Source organism: Lissotriton vulgaris, chromosome 1_2 (genome assembly GCF_964263255.1).
Source record: "Lissotriton vulgaris chromosome 1_2, aLisVul1.2, whole genome shotgun sequence".
NCBI classification, from domain to species: Eukaryota; Metazoa; Chordata; class Amphibia; order Caudata; family Salamandridae; genus Lissotriton; species Lissotriton vulgaris.
Genome location: NC_141686.1, coordinates 224,814,527 through 224,831,903, shown reverse-complemented (window position 1 = coordinate 224,831,903; position 17,377 = coordinate 224,814,527). Strand labels below are relative to the sequence as shown.

At 41.1% G+C, this 17,377-nt stretch overlaps 1 protein-coding gene across 1 annotated transcript; it reads left to right on the top strand.

Annotated features, from left to right (window-relative positions):
• Window positions 1–6,307: 6,307 nt before the first annotated feature.
• Window positions 6,308–7,228, top strand: LOC147735090 (olfactory receptor 5AR1-like). The gene has a single exon (XM_086952613.1). It carries the CDS (start codon window positions 6,308–6,310, stop codon window positions 7,226–7,228), a length of 921 nt encoding a protein of 306 aa, XP_086808739.1.
• The last annotated feature ends 10,149 nt before the right edge of the window (window positions 7,229–17,377 follow it).

The following is a 17,377-nucleotide window of genomic DNA, read 5'->3' as shown; positions in this document are numbered from 1 at the left end:
TGTCTGAATCCTAGTCAGGCTACCCAAACCATGTCTAAATTCGGCATTATTTTTTATTTAGTAAAATTGCTCCAAAATAGTGATGCACTTTTTGATGGAGTGAGGCATGTAAGTATTGTGGGAGAAAATCAATGCACTGCTTAATTTCCTGAAATAATTATTTTTTTATGTTTGCTTAATTATTGATAGCAGTTCTGTTGAGGCTTTGCCTGTGGGTGATTAGGGTTCTGTCAAGCAGATTCCATTGAGTAGGGATAAGGTCATTAGATAAATCAGCATGTTTTCACTTTTTGTCCTCTCTACATATGAACCATGTTTTGCCAGAGTTTTCTTTGATTACCAAGGTGATGATGGTTTGGAACTGGCAGGCCATATTTTAAAATTACATTGATGCCTTGTAGATGGCTCCAGTGCAGGAAATATTCCATAGAAAACATTGCCAGAGCTCACACATCTGGAGCCTTTAACATTAAGGAACAGGTGAACGTTTCAATTCCTCCAGCACAGCTGGGTGTAGAAGGGAAGCAGTGCCCTTTGTGAAGGCATGCAAAGCAACATGACATTACCCAAGGGAACGACTAACACACCCATTGCTCACAAATGTAGAAATTCCACAACACAGTAGAGCAGGTAAGTGAGTACACTTTATTAGAGCAAGCAAAGTATGTCATACAGCTTCAGTGGCCGCCTTCAAATGCCACCCACACCCCATCATTCTAGAATCTCTCCAGAACCTGTGGAATCCTGTTACCAAAGAACCAGTAACCAGGATACCACATCTCCCTTCTTTACAAAAATGAAACTCAATCTTTACTTATTTTAAATGCAAAGAGCCATTGAACCCAAATCATAAGCCCAACAGGAGGTGAAACTTCTATTATATAATTTTGCATACAAATAAAACACACTAACGGAAGGTTTCCCAACAAAATAAGCTAGAATACTAATAAAAGGTTTTTAACCCCATGGCTGCTAGGCGTTTTCCCGTCCTGCGCTGGGTTTTATTCTTTTTCATTGTTTCATGACGAGCTGGCCTTGTCATCCGCGCACGGCAGGTAAGCGCCATGACGAGGCCAGCTCGTCATTAGCCTCGAAGGGGTTAAAAAGATAACAAAATGAGCTGGCTAGAACAATGGAAGGACATCCAAGTTGAATACAAGGCATAACATAGATTCACATTCTCAAATTCCATTAGTTACACCCCATCCTCCTCTCTAATAACATGTATTACATGACAAAACTTCAAAATATTTTAGGTAGGACCACTGGTCTGCCCTTGTGTGTAATGTTCACACCCCGAGACTGGCCAAATGTAACAGACATACACTGGCTGCACCTTCCCTCGAAGAAGAAACAAGTATAGCAGCATTTCCTGTATTAGTATGTGTCACTTCTTCCCACATCCAATCAATAGATGTTGATGCATCACTTCTTTTGGAATTTTCCCAACCTAGAATTCTGTTGCACCACACCATTCTGCTGTGATGCCAAACCTTTTTGTCACTTAATTTTGCTGACTTAGAATATGCTTCAATTACTTGCATCAGTACATAAAACTTGCTTTCACCATTTTTTGTTTTGGACCGCAACTTTACTCTCACCCAATCTCCTGGCTTTAAATATACATCCTTCATACCATGTTTCTTATCAAAATAAGATTTACAGACTTTTTGTATTTTCATTAAGTTGGATCTCACCATAGCAGGTGACCATTTCCCACAAACCCTCATTTTGTTCCATGCAACATTGTCCTTAGTGAATGGTTCCCTACTCTTCTGGATCCTAAATAGACTGTGACATATACCCATGGGTGTTATTCTATATGCCTAAATAGTGATATGGAGTTCCTTTACCCAATACTTTCCAGCACTTTTGGAAGCTTTAGAACTCCCCATGCCAACTCTTTTACAGTGTTCCACAATGCCATTACCGGCTGGATGATAACAGGTATTTTATTACCACGTATACCATTCCTGCTTTGGAATCCTTCAAATCTGTCAGAAACAAATTGAGGACCTCAGTGCGAGGTTTCAGACAAATAAAATTACCTTCAGGATCAGTCCAGGATTGTGAGTTAGATGTTGGAGATTCCGTTGGCACAAGTATGGCTACAACACCTTTCCTGTGTGGCTTTAAATCAGTGTATAGTGCGGCAGATAATGAGGTTTGGTGCAGGGCAGCGACACAAGGAATCTTGCTGTGCTGCCCTACGGCAAAACAAAAGGGCAGGAATGCACTGTATCTGTGAGATACCACATATTCCTGTCCTTTTCTCCTGCACTGGCGTACAATGGCTGCTATGGTTAAACTCAGGCACCCTTGCACAATGGTGCAAGGGTGCCTGCGTTGCGGGCTGATTGATTTTGTGCAGGAAGGAACACCTTCCTGCACAAATTCCATAAATGCAGGTGATTTCCTCTTTGTTTGTGTGCTTGAGAATGCAGCACACATAGAAAAAGGAAAAAACAAGGAGAAATGAAAACATATCTTTTCGTTGTGCCGCCCTAACACCACCCCTGGGGTGGCCGTTAGATTCTGATGCATGCCCAGGTTTATGGTTTCCAGTAAATCTGGGAATGCTTCAGATTCAATGGCTGTAGCTGGGGAGCACCCGGGTTAAAAACCCATGGAACGCCACCTTCATGCAGTGTTCTGAGTGAAAGCGGCACATATCAATAAGGCCAAGAAAAGCCACGTAAAGTGGCTTTACGTGGGCTTATAAATATGCTCCAGCGCCGGAAAGTCAAAATAGTGACCTTTCTAGTGGTGCAAAAGCACAACATGAATAGAACAATCTTCATGTATCACTATCATAGTTAAAGGTTCTAACAGACCATGACATATCTCCAGCTTTTTAAGGCAGGAGGTATAATTTCAATGGAATTGCGCCACCAGAACTTCACTTTTAGCGACGTTCTGGTGGCACTATGACATATCCACATTTACAAAGTGGCGTTAAGCCACTTTTTGTGGCCAAATGTCACCTTCTAAATACACCCCCATGACAGCATTACTTAGCATGAAAGGGCCGTGCAATGGGTTTTGCTGTGGGCGTTCCCCCACAACACCTGTTGCTTTTTGATACTGCAGCAGATGTACAGGATCTGTAAAGGATCTGTAAATAACGCCATGTAGGAGCAGGCATTAGATTGGTGAAAAGAGAAGAAATACTTGTATTTCTCCTCATTTTTGCTTTTTGTAAGTGTGCTGCATTCTGCAGCACACATAGAATGAGCAAAATGCCTCAAATGGTTGTTTATGTGCAGGAAGGTGTCTCTTCTTGCATCTAACCAATCAATAAATAGTGATGGTTTGATACTTCTATGTGTGCTATCAAATTACCATTGTGGTTTGTTTATGTACAGGAAGGGACCCCTACTTGCGCATAAACAATTATTCCATGCAAAACACAGGCACCCTTGCACTTTGGCACTATGGCACAATGCTTTCTGTGTTGGTGCTAAGCAGCTAATAATGTAAAACACAGGGGTGTGCCATATTGATATAAATATGGTGCATCCCTGCATTTTGGAAATGTCAAAGCGTGGTGCTGCCTAATTTGGTGCAGTACTGCTCTCCGACATTTCATTGTAAATATGCCCCCTTGTTCTTTGTGACAGAAAGCATTTTCTTTTTTGCAACAATTCATTTTTGGCGTCTTGAGGTGCTTACATTTTGAGTTCTACAAAGACCAATGTTCCTTTGTGTTTCTCTTGCTGAAGTATTCATCGTCCCTGCTTGTATCACCGAAAGCAGTAGTCGTGTGTGTGGTGAACGTCTAGAGGGTTGCATGGGAGGAAGCCCTTTAAGAAGTCTATCATGTTGCCCTTCTCCATCTTTTGTGGCACTCCAGAGAAGCAAAGGTTATTACTCTCTCTCTGCCTTCTAGCAACATTGGTTTCGCTTACATTTGCCAATGTTCCAGCCCCCAGTCTACTGCTGTGGAGATTTTATGTTCGACCTTTGCTTGTGTTGTTATCAGACAGGTGGTAAATGCTATTATATCTGTTCCTAAAGATGACAGCTCCAATGAGGCTTTCATTGTGCTCTCCTCAATGGTCGATACTGGCATTTTGAGCTGGGCTAAGCTCCTTGAGGATCAGTCTTGAGCTGAGTCCTCAGCTGTGTCTTCCGGTGGTGCTGTGCATTTCCTGTTTTTACCTGTAACTGCTTTTGTAAAGAAAGGTTGCCTGGCTAGTTTCGGCATTGTAGCAATGTATGTCTTATGCTAGTCCTCAATTGATTAAAATGATGGTGTACACAAGGTGTGGCTTTCTATGCCTCTTTATTACCCACTATTTCTTTAGGAGAGAGGCGTTCTTTCTGTGGTGTTGGTCTGTAACCCGGATGCTACTGTCAGTGCATCTGTATAGCCAGGAGTATAGAACAGGGTCTCGTTGAGGGGTTCTCCGGACTTCAGTCCTCTTTCTCTCAGCTTCTGTGAGTGCCTTCTTACAGTCTACCTTTATTGTTTCACTGACTGTATATTGGTCTGACGTTCTGGATGTTGTTGGCCTATACCCCTTCAGCGGTTGCTGGAATATGATCTGAGGTATTATTGGCCACTAAAATCACATTTCTCTTCTCCGCAGTGGTGTTGCTTATCAGTCTTGCAATAGTGTTGCCTTTATGTTCTAGGGTTCACTTGTACTGCTTTCTATGTGGCCCCCAGTAGGTGTATTTTGGCATCATCTCAAGAACAAGAGCTCCCTGCGTGAACAGGGCCCCACTCCCAGCATGGCCGCTTCTTGTGTAGACCTCTTTCTATGGTCATGCAACTGCCGGTGAGTGCCGTAGCGGGCACCAGAGTGGCAGCTTTCTTATAGAGTGCCGAGTTATTGCTCATGCTGTCTGCGGCCAGGCTCAATTAAAGAGGGTGCACTGTTGCACTCTTGTCTTGCGGGTCATTATGCGGTTGTTAGATAGAAATGCCATCATCTACTCCCATTCATCTCTCTTCCATCACCTTTTTGCCCATGAGGTAGCCCTCCAGTTATATGTGTGAGACCACAAATGTGCCAGGCAATGCAGTGTTCAGAAGATCTGTGCTATCTTCTGTGGGTCCCAGGCTCTACACAATATTCATGCTCTTTAGATGAGGTGTCTGATCCATCAATATATATGGTGTATATACCTCTGAACCTTGACAGAGCTGGTGTATTTGCCACCTGTAAGATGTCCACAATTTAAGAAAATCTAAACAGGGCAGCGAGATCGCTCTAGAGACAGAAAAAGATTTGACTGTTTTTGCGCACAATTCCAATTTCTTCTATCCATTAAATCGGGACATATATAATGAAATGTCCTGTTTCCAAATCCTACTTTTCCCTTCCTATTGATGTCTTGTCAAAAGGTGAGAAGCAAGAATACAAAATAATGTGCTTGTCCTTAGAGATTGTCACAATTTACATTTACATTGTTGAATATCTTTGTTTGAAATTTCTTAGTTATGTACCTTTATATGTCTTTTTAACAAGAATATGTTTTACAAATTGTGTTGTAAGTGGACAATGTTGAAATTGTCCCCTTTTGTAATCATTTGTGTATATTTCTCTCTGTTTTTCTTCTGTTGTTTAACAAAATAATACATGGTGTTCTTTATATTTTAATTGTATTGTCTGTTAAAAAATTTTGGGAGGTAGCTACCTATCTTTCTGTAATTGTAACCTGATTTTAGACAGGTACTCTGTGGCCTAGGAAAAATATCTGTATTAATACTCATGTCCTGGAGAACAACACACAATAATGAGAAAGCACAAGACCTTGGAAAGAATGTGTCCTAGTTTGAGTGTAATTGTACTGGACACAATATTGTGGTGAAGAGGTTGACAGACAAATAAGCTCTGCTGTGTATTTTTATGAATCATGAAGGCAAGAGAACCTAATTTATATAAGTGTCACCCACATCTGAGGTACTTTGGAGGCCTTGTCCGTATAATGTTATAATCATTTTCTAGTGCCATTCCAAAAGAAGAGTTCTGATTAAGTGAACATTAGATCTTCAATTAAACGTTGTTAGTAACTTCCAAGATTTTGTGTGAGATAATGTTGTGTTGACTGTAAACTCAGACTCAGGCTTGAGTTGGAAACAAAGCATAGAACAATCTGGCTATCCAGAGGAGTATGAATGAAAGTTAGAGTCCAACAAAATATTTTATGCAGTCACTAGCTGGGAATAGACACTTGCCACTGTGTGCCTTAATCAAGGCTAGATTGAAGAACATTAACATACATCATTTCTATAAATATTTTCCCCTTTGATCCAACTAGCATATATTCAAACCCAATGAAAGGAAGAAACAGCACCATGGTGACAGAATTCCTGCTACAAGGACTTACTGATTTACCAGATCTGGAATTTCTACTGTTCCTGATATTTCTCACTATTTACATCATCACGATTGCCGGAAATGCTGGAATAATCCTTCTAATCATCAGTGACTCTCACCTTCACACAGCAATGTACTTCTTCATCAGTCACCTTGCCTTTATTGACCTGTGCTGCTCTTCCATTGTTACCCCCAAGATGTTGACTGACCTCCTGGCAGTGAAGAAGTACATCTCTGTTCCGGGATGTTTTACCCAACTCTTCTCCTTCTCCTTCTTTGCTACATCGGAATGCAACCTTCTGTCATTGATGGCTTTTGACCGCTACGTAGCAATTTGCACCCCATTGCGTTACACACTCATAATGGCCAAGAATGTCTGCCTGTGGTCAGTGATGGGGGTGTATGCTGTCAGCCTTGTAAGCTGTGTGGCTAACATTGGTTACATGTCTGTACTCTCCTTCTGTGGGCCCAATTTGATTAGGCACTTCTATTGTGACATTCCAGCTCTCTATAAGCTGTCATGCACTGATACCTGGAGCAATGAGATGCTACTGTTCACCTTTGCTGCACTGTTCACTTTGAGTGCCATCCTCATTATTCTAGTCTCCTACAGTTCCATTCTTGGTGCAGTTTTGAAAATCCCAGCTGTGACAGGTAGAAGTAAGGTCATCTCCACCTGTGGATCCCACTTCATGTCTGTTGTGATCTTCTACGGAGCTCTCCTCTATATGTATCTCAGGCCAAGCTCCAGCCGTTCCCAGGAGAAAGACTTTGTGAGCTCTCTGTTCTATGCTGTGGTTATCCCCATGCTAAATCCCCTGATCTACAGCCTCAGGAACAAGAGCATGAAGAATGCCATGAAGAAGATAGGGTTTAAGAAGACCTTGCCATTCTGGTGAGACGCTGGAATAGATACTGCACTTTGCTTCTCGTGAACTAGAGCACTGGATTTGATCTTACTCGTGGAATAAATGTCCTTTTCTTAATGTCATCTAAGTAAAGTGTCCCCTTTAAGCTGTTTTCATACTTAGTTATTAAACATTTTAGGAGCAACAAACAAAAAATCTGAAGGTTTCTGAGATCACATGAGGGTCAATCTGAAAATATATGTTAAGACATATCGTGAATTAGTTCCCAATTTGGAGCAATTAATAACTATGTAAGTGGTGCAACCTAAGTTCAAAATGTATGTATTTAATGTATTTCATGTATTTTTTATTTTGCTAGTCATTTTATATATAGACACATGCATAGATCCAACTATCACCTGACCACCACTCTTCTGCATCCAAAGGAAGGAACTTTAATCAAATACAGTCCCTTATTATCAGGAAAGTTCTCTGTTTCATGACTGAACAACAATGTTCTAAATGTTTTTCCCAATCCCTGCAAGTCTTGGGAGACAGATGTGCTGTCATTCACTTTCTTCACGTCAGATGTTATGTACGTGTTACTGTATCATTTCTCCAAGACAAGTTGATTTAAACAGCACACCTTAACCCTAGCTTGTGGCCTGAAGATAAATGCATATATTTTACACTCCACATTAAGTCATGTTTCAATTTTACTACTTTATTGAATGCACAGGAGAAAGTTAATTTAGTCAAATGTGTACAAAATGTGTTGTATTATTTAATCTGCTTCAATAATTCGGTGATGGAGGTGGAACAGGAGCATCAAGGGGTCAGGCATCTCGGTCTGATGATCATAGAATGCCTCTTTAGTAGAAGCTCCCACCAAATGCGCAGAAACTTGAGACAAAGAGATTAATTCAATACAATAAATACTCTACATATCGTACATAAATGGACCACACTTTGCTATGAAGTGGTGAAGATATGTGAAAAATAAAAATCTTTTTGAGCAACACTTCTATAATGCACTAGAATGTACTTACATTATGAAAACATTAAGATTTGTAAAGTGAGAAACTACTAAGCCCTCCAGTGGGGTGAACAATAGGCAATTGGTGACAAAATATAGATTTAAAACCAGCTATGAATTTGTGTGATTGCAGGGAGGCATCATTGGCACTTAATTCATAGAACTGGCACTCTTTGTTACCTACCATGCTCTCTTGGTTCCAGCTGCTTTATTTCTATGATAGGACTGGATGCTTCAGAATATGCTTTTACTTTCTCGCTTTAATAAAACAGCAATACCGTATTTTCAAAACAACAAAATCCATGGATATTTAAGTTAAAAATCAAAATCCTATCAAACATGTCTGTGCACCTGTAACATTACAGAGAACGGTCTAAAAACTCCTGATTTGTGTAACTTTACCTCTTTCTTACTGCTAGGAGCAGCTATAAGTACTCCCGATTCACATAACTAACTTAAGACAAAATCCTAAACTTACTACTTTTGGTATTCACAGAAGTTAGGATTTTGTCTTAAGTTTGTCTTAAGACAGACTTAAGACAGACTTAAGACAAAATCCGAACTTAAGTCTGTCTTAAGTCTGTCTTCAGACAAACTTAAGACAAAATCCTAACTTCTGTGAATACCAAAAGTAGTAAGTTTAGGATTTTGTCTTAAGTTAGTTCTGTGAATCGGGCCCTTACTCATTTTGGTATTCACTGAATGCCTTCAGTGAATACCTAAAGTCTTAAAGTTAGGATTTTTCTCAGTTTAGTAGTAGTAAAGTTAGGACTCCTAACTTTAGGACTCTTAAATGCCTTTTGTGAATATCGCAAGTCTTTTGGGGCCCGATTCACAGAACTAACTTAAGACAAAATCTGAAACTTACTACTTTTGGTATTCACAGAAGTTAGGATTTTGTCTTAAGTTTGTCTTAAGACAGACTTAAGACAGACTTAAGTGAGGATTATGTCTTAAGTCTGTCTTAAGTCTGTCTTAAGACAAAATCCTAACTTCTGTGAATACCAAAAGTAGTAAGTTTAGGATTTTGTCTTAAATTAGTTCTGTGAATCGGGCCCAAAGTTAGGATTTTTCTCAGTTTAGTAGTAGTAAAGTTAGGACTCCTAACTTTAGGACTCCTAAACTGAGAAAAATCCTAATTTTAAGACTTTCAGTATTCACAGAAGGCATTTAGGAGTCCTAAAGTTAGGAGTCCTAACTTTACTACTCCTAAACTGAGAAAAATCCTAACTTTAGGACTTTCGGTATTCACAGAAGGTATTCAGGAGTCCTAAAGTTAGGACTCCTAACTTTTGTGAATACCGAAATGAGTAAGTGCCTTCTGTGAATTCCAAAATTGTAGTATTTTAAGATTTTGTCTTAAGTTAGTTAGTTCTGTGAATCGGGCCCAGAGTCAACACTGTGATATTGCCTTTGCATTTTGCTTTACAGGGTTTGAGAGTTCTGCATTGGCATACTTTTGGTGGTGCTTTTGATACTTGCATACTGGTTTGTCCTTCAAAGTTCAGAATGACTGCGCGCTTTGCATACCACTCGCTTTTCTCCTGTTTTTCTCCATTTTGGCAGCTATGTTCTCGTGCCTTTCTTATGTACTTGATTCAAAACTAAATTCCATTCCTTTGTCTTCACACCTCTTTTGGCTCCTCGTCATGATCCTCTGATGTACCTTGACTTAACCACCTCATGAAGGCTTCATCCGCATCTTGGATTGAAGAGGAACACTTCTCAAGCTAACCCCTTCAAGTATCTGGAAGACCAAATCCGATAAGGTGGTGTTCTGGGTAGCACTCTTTATCCCATCTATAACATTCTAACCTATTGTGTTCGGATAGACTCCTCCCTCATATGAGCAGATCATGTAGCAGCAATAACTGATCCAATTCCCCCATGCAGGGAGTAAATTTGTCACTGGGCTGAGTCACGACTTTTAGATGGTACCCTCTTTTTCAAACTTGTAGGTGGTTAGTTGCACATTCACGTTATATATTGAGGTAGCAATGAAAGGAGTATGATTTACACGAACCAAAGATTTTCCCTTTCAGTGATCATGGTACAAGTTTATTCTACTGTGCCATCTATTAATCTAATGCCAAAGGGGGCCGAGTAATTTGTACTAAGAAGGGATAGACCTGCGATAGATCACCCCATCCAAAGACATATTCAGTAATCTATTTCTATGCCTTTGTTCACTCTGACACAACAATTAGAACGTTGATTTCTTTGCTACCAGAGACAGACCACCCAACCACTCTGGCCTCTGAGCTGGAGCCCCCATGAGTCAGAAGGATCTCTTATCAAATCCTACAAAGAAGCTGTTTAAGGCAGCCACCTTGGATAATATCATGGGAGCCTATGAAGACTCCCTGCACCAGGGTTTTCAAGGGCTTAAAGATGAGATATATTCTGATGAGGCCCTTTAAGATCAGGACAGGAAAGATGTCAGAGAGACGGTTGTATCTAATCCGGATTCACACCTTTCATTCTTGACAGCCTTTGCATAAATATCAGATGCATGACCAGAATTCGTATAAAAGCCTTTTTAATCTATCTCTACCTTCTGATCTCCTGAAAGACACATTTGATACAGAGGAGAAAGAACACCTACTCCTCCTACTTGGTTCCTTCAGCCAGAATCGTAGTCTATGTTCAGGCTTGATTAAGGAAACCCTTCCCTACGAAGTACCTAACTGCTTAAGAGCACAACGTCCTCTCCTTATATTAGTCCAGCTAGCCAATACCCCATAAACTGACTCTAAATTTTCAAGCTTCTTAGGTAAATACGTCAATCATCCTAAGAAAAGCAGTGACATTTTGTGGCATGTTTGTCAAGGTAAGTTGTTGGATCTTTCATGTCCTTATGCAAAATGTTAGATTGAGCCTGTTCAGCTAAAGAACAAGGTCTCCTTATTGATCCAGAGGTGTTAGTGGAATGGGATCAAGAATTAACCTGGTAATAAGGAAATGCAAAATGTAGTCTCCCAGCCATGAGGCAGGGGACACTCCATTGGCCATGCTTCCTTGCAGCCCAGATTCAGAGGTAAACAAGACTCTGCAAAGACTACCACTGTGGAGATGTTTTATTTCTGCCAGATCTACCAGCGGTCGGGGTATCATAGTACATCCCACAGAGGATCCTCCATCTCTTCCTTCACAGTCAATACTTCAATTGGATGACTGCTAGAACTTAGAGGCGGAATTTGCAATGTGCAGCTAAAGTTGGGCTATCATCACTCAGGATACTTTGTGCTAAGACTGAAAGAGACTTCCACTTAGATTTGTAGGTTAATCCTTAAAAAACACTTCCTTCAATACCATTACAATTCCCAACATAGAAATAAGTGTTTATAGACCATGAGATATATTCTCTACTTTAAACAAAAGCAATTCTTTCCCCTGGCCAGGAGCTTTATAAATTAGATTTTCCTCTTGGACAAGAAAGGGAGAGGTTATCTATTAGTCATCATACTCAGAAAATTCTGTGTTTGGATTCTCTACAGACATTTCAAGATGGAATGCATTCACCTTCTTTGAGACATGGTGAGGAAAGGGGTCTTCATGGTGTGGCTGTAACAGAGGAATGGTTGTTTCTCAATCCCAATGTATCTCTCCACTCTCTCTCCCCCCTCTCTCTCCACTCTCTCTTTCTCTCCACCTTATCGCTGCTTTCCCCAGTTTCACTGAAAAGCTTTAACCTGTGAGTTCTTGAACCTTCTATTTTGGATATCCTGTCATATAGATGCTGCTTTTCTATATACTGTGTTAAGTTAGCATGAGTTTATTAAGTGTTTAAACAACATATTTTCCTTTGGCTTCAGTTTGCACATGACACATAATTGTTATTGTAGCTTTCAACCTAGACGAAAGATGTGATTTATTTGAGAAAAATATGTTATTGCTCTGATATCAGTCGTGCTTGGTACACTGTCTGAACAGTGAGTGCTGAACCCTCTAAGAATAACCTAACACAAGGTTGCTGGGAGCTCTGATCCTCGCACCACTAGACATAACACAAATACAGCTGCTGCCAACATTGGGCTCTAAGCGGGTTTAAGATAGAGTTACCGAGAATGCAAAAACACACTTGATGGTGCTTCGCATGCAGAGAGCTGGTAGCTGATGATGTGATCCTCTCCTCCCGACATTTAGAGGTATGGGCCCGCCCTGCTAAAACCCAAATGAGACCTTCTTAGATATAATATAGTATGCTAAATAGGGAGCGCGAAAAATAGGTGATACAAATTTCTATTGATTTTTGCAATATAATATGCTATCACCGTTTGCTTATTATGGATTAGTGACTATGCTGAGAACTCTGGTTTTTACAATATGTCTTCTCGTATAATATAAGATACTGCGTTTGAGAACTTTGCATTGAATAATAAATATTTCAAAATTGCACGTGTCCTCTTTTACTCCACGTTCTGGTTTGAAATGATTATAGAGCGAAAGAGTGTTCATGTGTTCCACGATACCTGAGGTAACCTAAGTTCATGTTCTGGTTTGTCTAAGTCATTGGGAGTTTGTTATGACCAATGAGACACTGTATCTAGCTCGGTAATGGGATTTTGGATACTGAGGTGAGTTTTGGGTCACCCTAATTCACTGAGGTTCCTGATCTCTATGCACACTTCTGTAAGAGAACGGAATCCCTGCTACATGGCGCCCTTAGGTTGTGTATTAGATATGTGAGACCAGATGGGCTCTGGTATCATCCCTGATTGGCACACATTTTAATTGTGTTCACTTGATCCAAGAAAACACTTTCATTCAATGTTCATTGAGTTCATCATTTATTTCATGATTAACGTTCCAGTTTATATCATTTCATTTCACTTTTCTTCAAAAATCATCTACATTCGAATTCAGGCAATATCAAGGCGTGTCCAATGCATTTCGGGCATTAAAATAGCATGCCCTTCATCAGGGAATTGACACTAGGAATAATGATATAAATGAATGTTAGGATAAGTAATTGTACATCATTGTCATTATAACAAAATTCAAGTTGAAAGTACAGTAAGCATCACATGGTTTCATTATGTGTGTATCATGCATTTAAAATATGGGCGGTGAAATTAGAAAAAGTGGTGAGGGATTGTGACGGGTGTCGTGAGGTTCAAAAAAGTGGAGGATCAGACGTTCACTTACATGCCTGTGGTAACGCTTTGGTAGGTAATCTAAAAAGAATGAAAGAATCGTCTAAGAGCTTGCACGCGTTCCGAGATTACTCGTGCGCTATGGTGAGACGAGCGTTGGCACTAACCTGAAGGTTTCGCGGGTGTAGCGTCTAGTCCGGTGTACCTCTCTCCGATTCGCCGGTAAAGCAAAATGCTGTCGGCGTTCATTATTTCAAACAACTCCCGCGGTCATGTGATTGATCACGTGTAAAAAAAGGAAAGAAAGACTGTCGTACTTAAAACGGTATTTGTACGTGACAGACGATACTGAGGGTAATAATAATTATAAGAATTACCTCTCATAAAGTGTGGTAACAGGTTGAAAAAATTAGCGCATGTGAAAAGACCATGCTGACGCAAAAAAGGTACGCGAAGATAAATATAAGGAGTGCGGGGGATCGAACTGTTGGTTGGGGGATGGTGTTGTGTGTTGGTTAGATTGTCGAGCTAACATGAATACGGTAGAATGTGGTGACAGATTGATTTGTGTAGTGTCAAAGATATGGGGAACATGCACATTCACAATACAGTCGATTTACAGAGCACTTCTATCACAGCTAACAGGAAAATTCTATTCTTTCGTTCAGGCCTGCTGGTTTCTGAGTTGATAATTTATAAATCCAGTAGTTCTCTCGTCTTAACAACAGTTTGTTGTTGTTTACCCCTTCATGTTTGGAAACAGTCTCTAGGACGATAAATTTGACTTGAGAAACGTTGTGTTGTGATTCTACAAAATGAGCCGAAAGAGCTGATTTCATGTTCTTCAGTCTGATGTTTGACTATTGCTCAGTCAGGCGCACTTTTATGCGTCTCTCAGTTTTCCCAACATAGATTTTTCCACATGGGCATTTGATCCCATATATTAAGTTGCTGGAATCGCAAGTGGCATTGACACGTAGTTTTATTGGATAACCCTGTGTTGGGTGGTTAATGGTGGGTCCTCTAATTATGCTGTTGCAATTGCCACAGTTCAGGCAAAGTTTTGTGCCGTGATATGTAGTGTGTTTGTTAGGTTTACTTTGTAAAATTTCCCTAAGGTTCTTGGCTCTAGTGTAGGCAAACAACGGAGGTTGGTTGAATGCTCTGTTGAAGTCTGGTTCTAGATTCAGTATAGTCCAATGTTTTATTATTATTCGTTTGAATTTTTTACTGCTAGTGGGATGTTTTGAAACCACTACTATCTGAGTTTGTTCAGGTTTAGCCGTTGGTGTCAAAAGTTTAGTTCTTTCCATATTCACAATTTTCTTTTTTGTTTCATCCACTAGGTTCTTAGGGTAACCTCTTTTCAAAAATTTGTTTGACATCTCGTTTAGTCTTAGGTTGAGGATAGTTTGATCTGAAGTGATTTGTTTAACCCTTGCCATTTGTGAATATGGTAGGTTTCTGATCAAGTTTGGTTCGTGAAAGCTGGAATGCAATAGCATGTTGTTCCTATCTGTCGGTTTGACATAAAGGTCTGTGTCAAATCCATTTGGTGTTACAGTTACTTTAACATCCAGAAAGTTTACTGATGTTGCAGAAATATCCCAGGTTAATTGGATCCTTTGGTCAATGTTGTTGAAATTGGTTAGTTGGTGTCTTAATTTATCCTCCGTGTCCGTCCATATGATGAAGAAGTCATCAATGTATCTTGATATCATTTTCAAGTGGTCTGTCCAGTTTGTGTCGTTTAGAATATGTTGGGTCTCATACCAGTGCATGAATGTGTTGGCGTATACCGGTGCGGCCGAATTGCCCATTGCCATCCCTGTAAGTTGTTGGTACCACTTGTCTTTAACTCTGAAGTAGCTGTGGTATAACGTGAATTGCATGAGTTCCATTAGAAATAGTTGAAAGTCATGGTCTATGTCCGTGTTTAGAATAGCTGATTCTATTGCTTCAATGCCCATGCTGTGTGGTATGCTTGTGTATAAACTGCATCTGGTCTCACATATCTAATAGTTTTCTCGACGTCGTAGGGTACTCGACGCCTCCTCATTGAGCACCACCAAACTAGACCAACGGAAATAAAATTAAGAACAATATAACCAAAAAATAGCTGTGCATCTTCCTAACTCTATCACATTGCCCTTAGGTTGTGGGCCTTATATCATGACACTCGAGTAGTATATCATTCAAACCTTAACCCCTTCATTCCCGTTTCCGGAAAACGGTGGTGTCGGAAAAACCTACCTATTTTTGAAATAGGTCTATTCAAGCTTGAATCTATCTAAAACGGTTTCCTTGAATTACTATCCAGTTGTGCTACAAAGTAATCTTTGTTTTTTCACATTCCTGTGCAGTTATGGCTCAAGCCGTGGACATTCCGCTTCATAGTCGCATTGCGGTGCGTGATCATTTGCGGGCTTATAATGTTCCTTTGGAGGGCTTGGCTGTGATAATGGTGGTTAGTGCGGAACAAGCTTATCCATACGAATTGTTTTATTTGTGGGTGACGTTTCCGGCGGTGGACACAAATTCTGGAGTGTTCCACACGTACACTGCCACTCCTGTACCTGCTGAGTATGCTCCGTACAGGGCACAGGAAGTACCTATTGATGTTTGGCAGCATGGAGTTTGGTTTGGTGGCGCCCTACCCCATTCTTTGACCGCTCCGAGATTAGGTCCTTTGTACATTCCAGGCGCAAATTGGCCTGCTTTGTCTGGATTTACACCTCACCCTAATCACGGCAATTGTACCTTGGCTGAAATTCGGCGACTTCATGTTGTCGCTATTGCCGTGATTAGAGCATTAGTACATTACATGAACCGTAATGTTCAGGGTGCAGCCCCTGGAGGTGCGGCGCTTCCGGCAGGGCAGGCTGGTCTGAAAATCAGTCCTGTCATGGTTAATTCCGTACTGGGCAAGAAGCCCCAAGATAAGGATGATTTTCCTTTCTGACTTGCCGAGAAATTTGACCAACTGGAAGCAGTGTTTCCTAATACGATTCCAGGTGAAAAACACCGGATTCTTACGCTTAGTTTGCCGAAAGATTTGGCCCCTGAACTTGTTGACTGTGAGACCTGGGGTAAGACTTGTGCAGCGGTCTATTCGAGGTGCTTTGGCACCCCGTCTGTGTCCAATCTGTCTACGGTCCTTAAACGTGTTCAAGATGATCACGGACCGGAGTCTGCGGTTGAGTTGGGTATGCGCCTGTGTGGCTCCTTTGATGTAGTTTGCGATCTGATCCTTTCGAATGTCAAGGGGGATGCAGTGAACTTTTAGGTGGCTAATGCTTTGGCGGTGGTTCCAAATGCCGAGAAACCCCGACAGTTAGCGAGGATTATTGTGGCGGCTTATAAAACAGTTGGCCGCAATGCCAAGGGTCGTAAGCCTTTTTCTGATAAAGAGAAAAAGCAGCCCCAGGGACAGTCTTCGGTAGCGAGTGTTCAGCCCAATTCCAATAAGAAACAAAATTGGCCTAAAAAACAGAAGCGGGGTAAGCAACAGCAACAACAACAGACACAGGTTTCTCATCCTGCGTCTCCGCTGCCTGCGCAGTCGGAACGTGTTTATGATTTGCGCGACCGATTGGTTTCAGGCTTCTGACCAACGCTCTCCTCGTTCCTTTCAGGACTCATCGGCTCCGTCAACCGGTGGTGGAGGGGGCGGCAGGGGCCGGGGTGGCCAGCAAGGACGTGGTCAGCCCCGCCCGCGCAACGGTGCAGACAAGCAGGAGGGCTCTACGCCTCAGAGACCGAAGTTTGCCAAGAAGAAAGTCGCAGCCTTAACGGCGCATCGATATGCCCCAGATTGTGAGAACACGGCTTCGGAATCTGACGTGGGCTCTGACCTTGATGGACAGCGCGGCGGCGATTACCATAGTGAGAGAGGCCCTCTGTCCACTACTGAAGGTGACAGCGACTGACACTTATGTTGTGATTGAAACAGCTGATACAAGAGTTGCTCCCCCTGATAGACTTTTTGAAATTGTCCTGTTAATTGAAGGTGACATACAGCGTACCATAAAAGGGGTATTTTGGGAAAATCTTTCGTCTACGTATGAC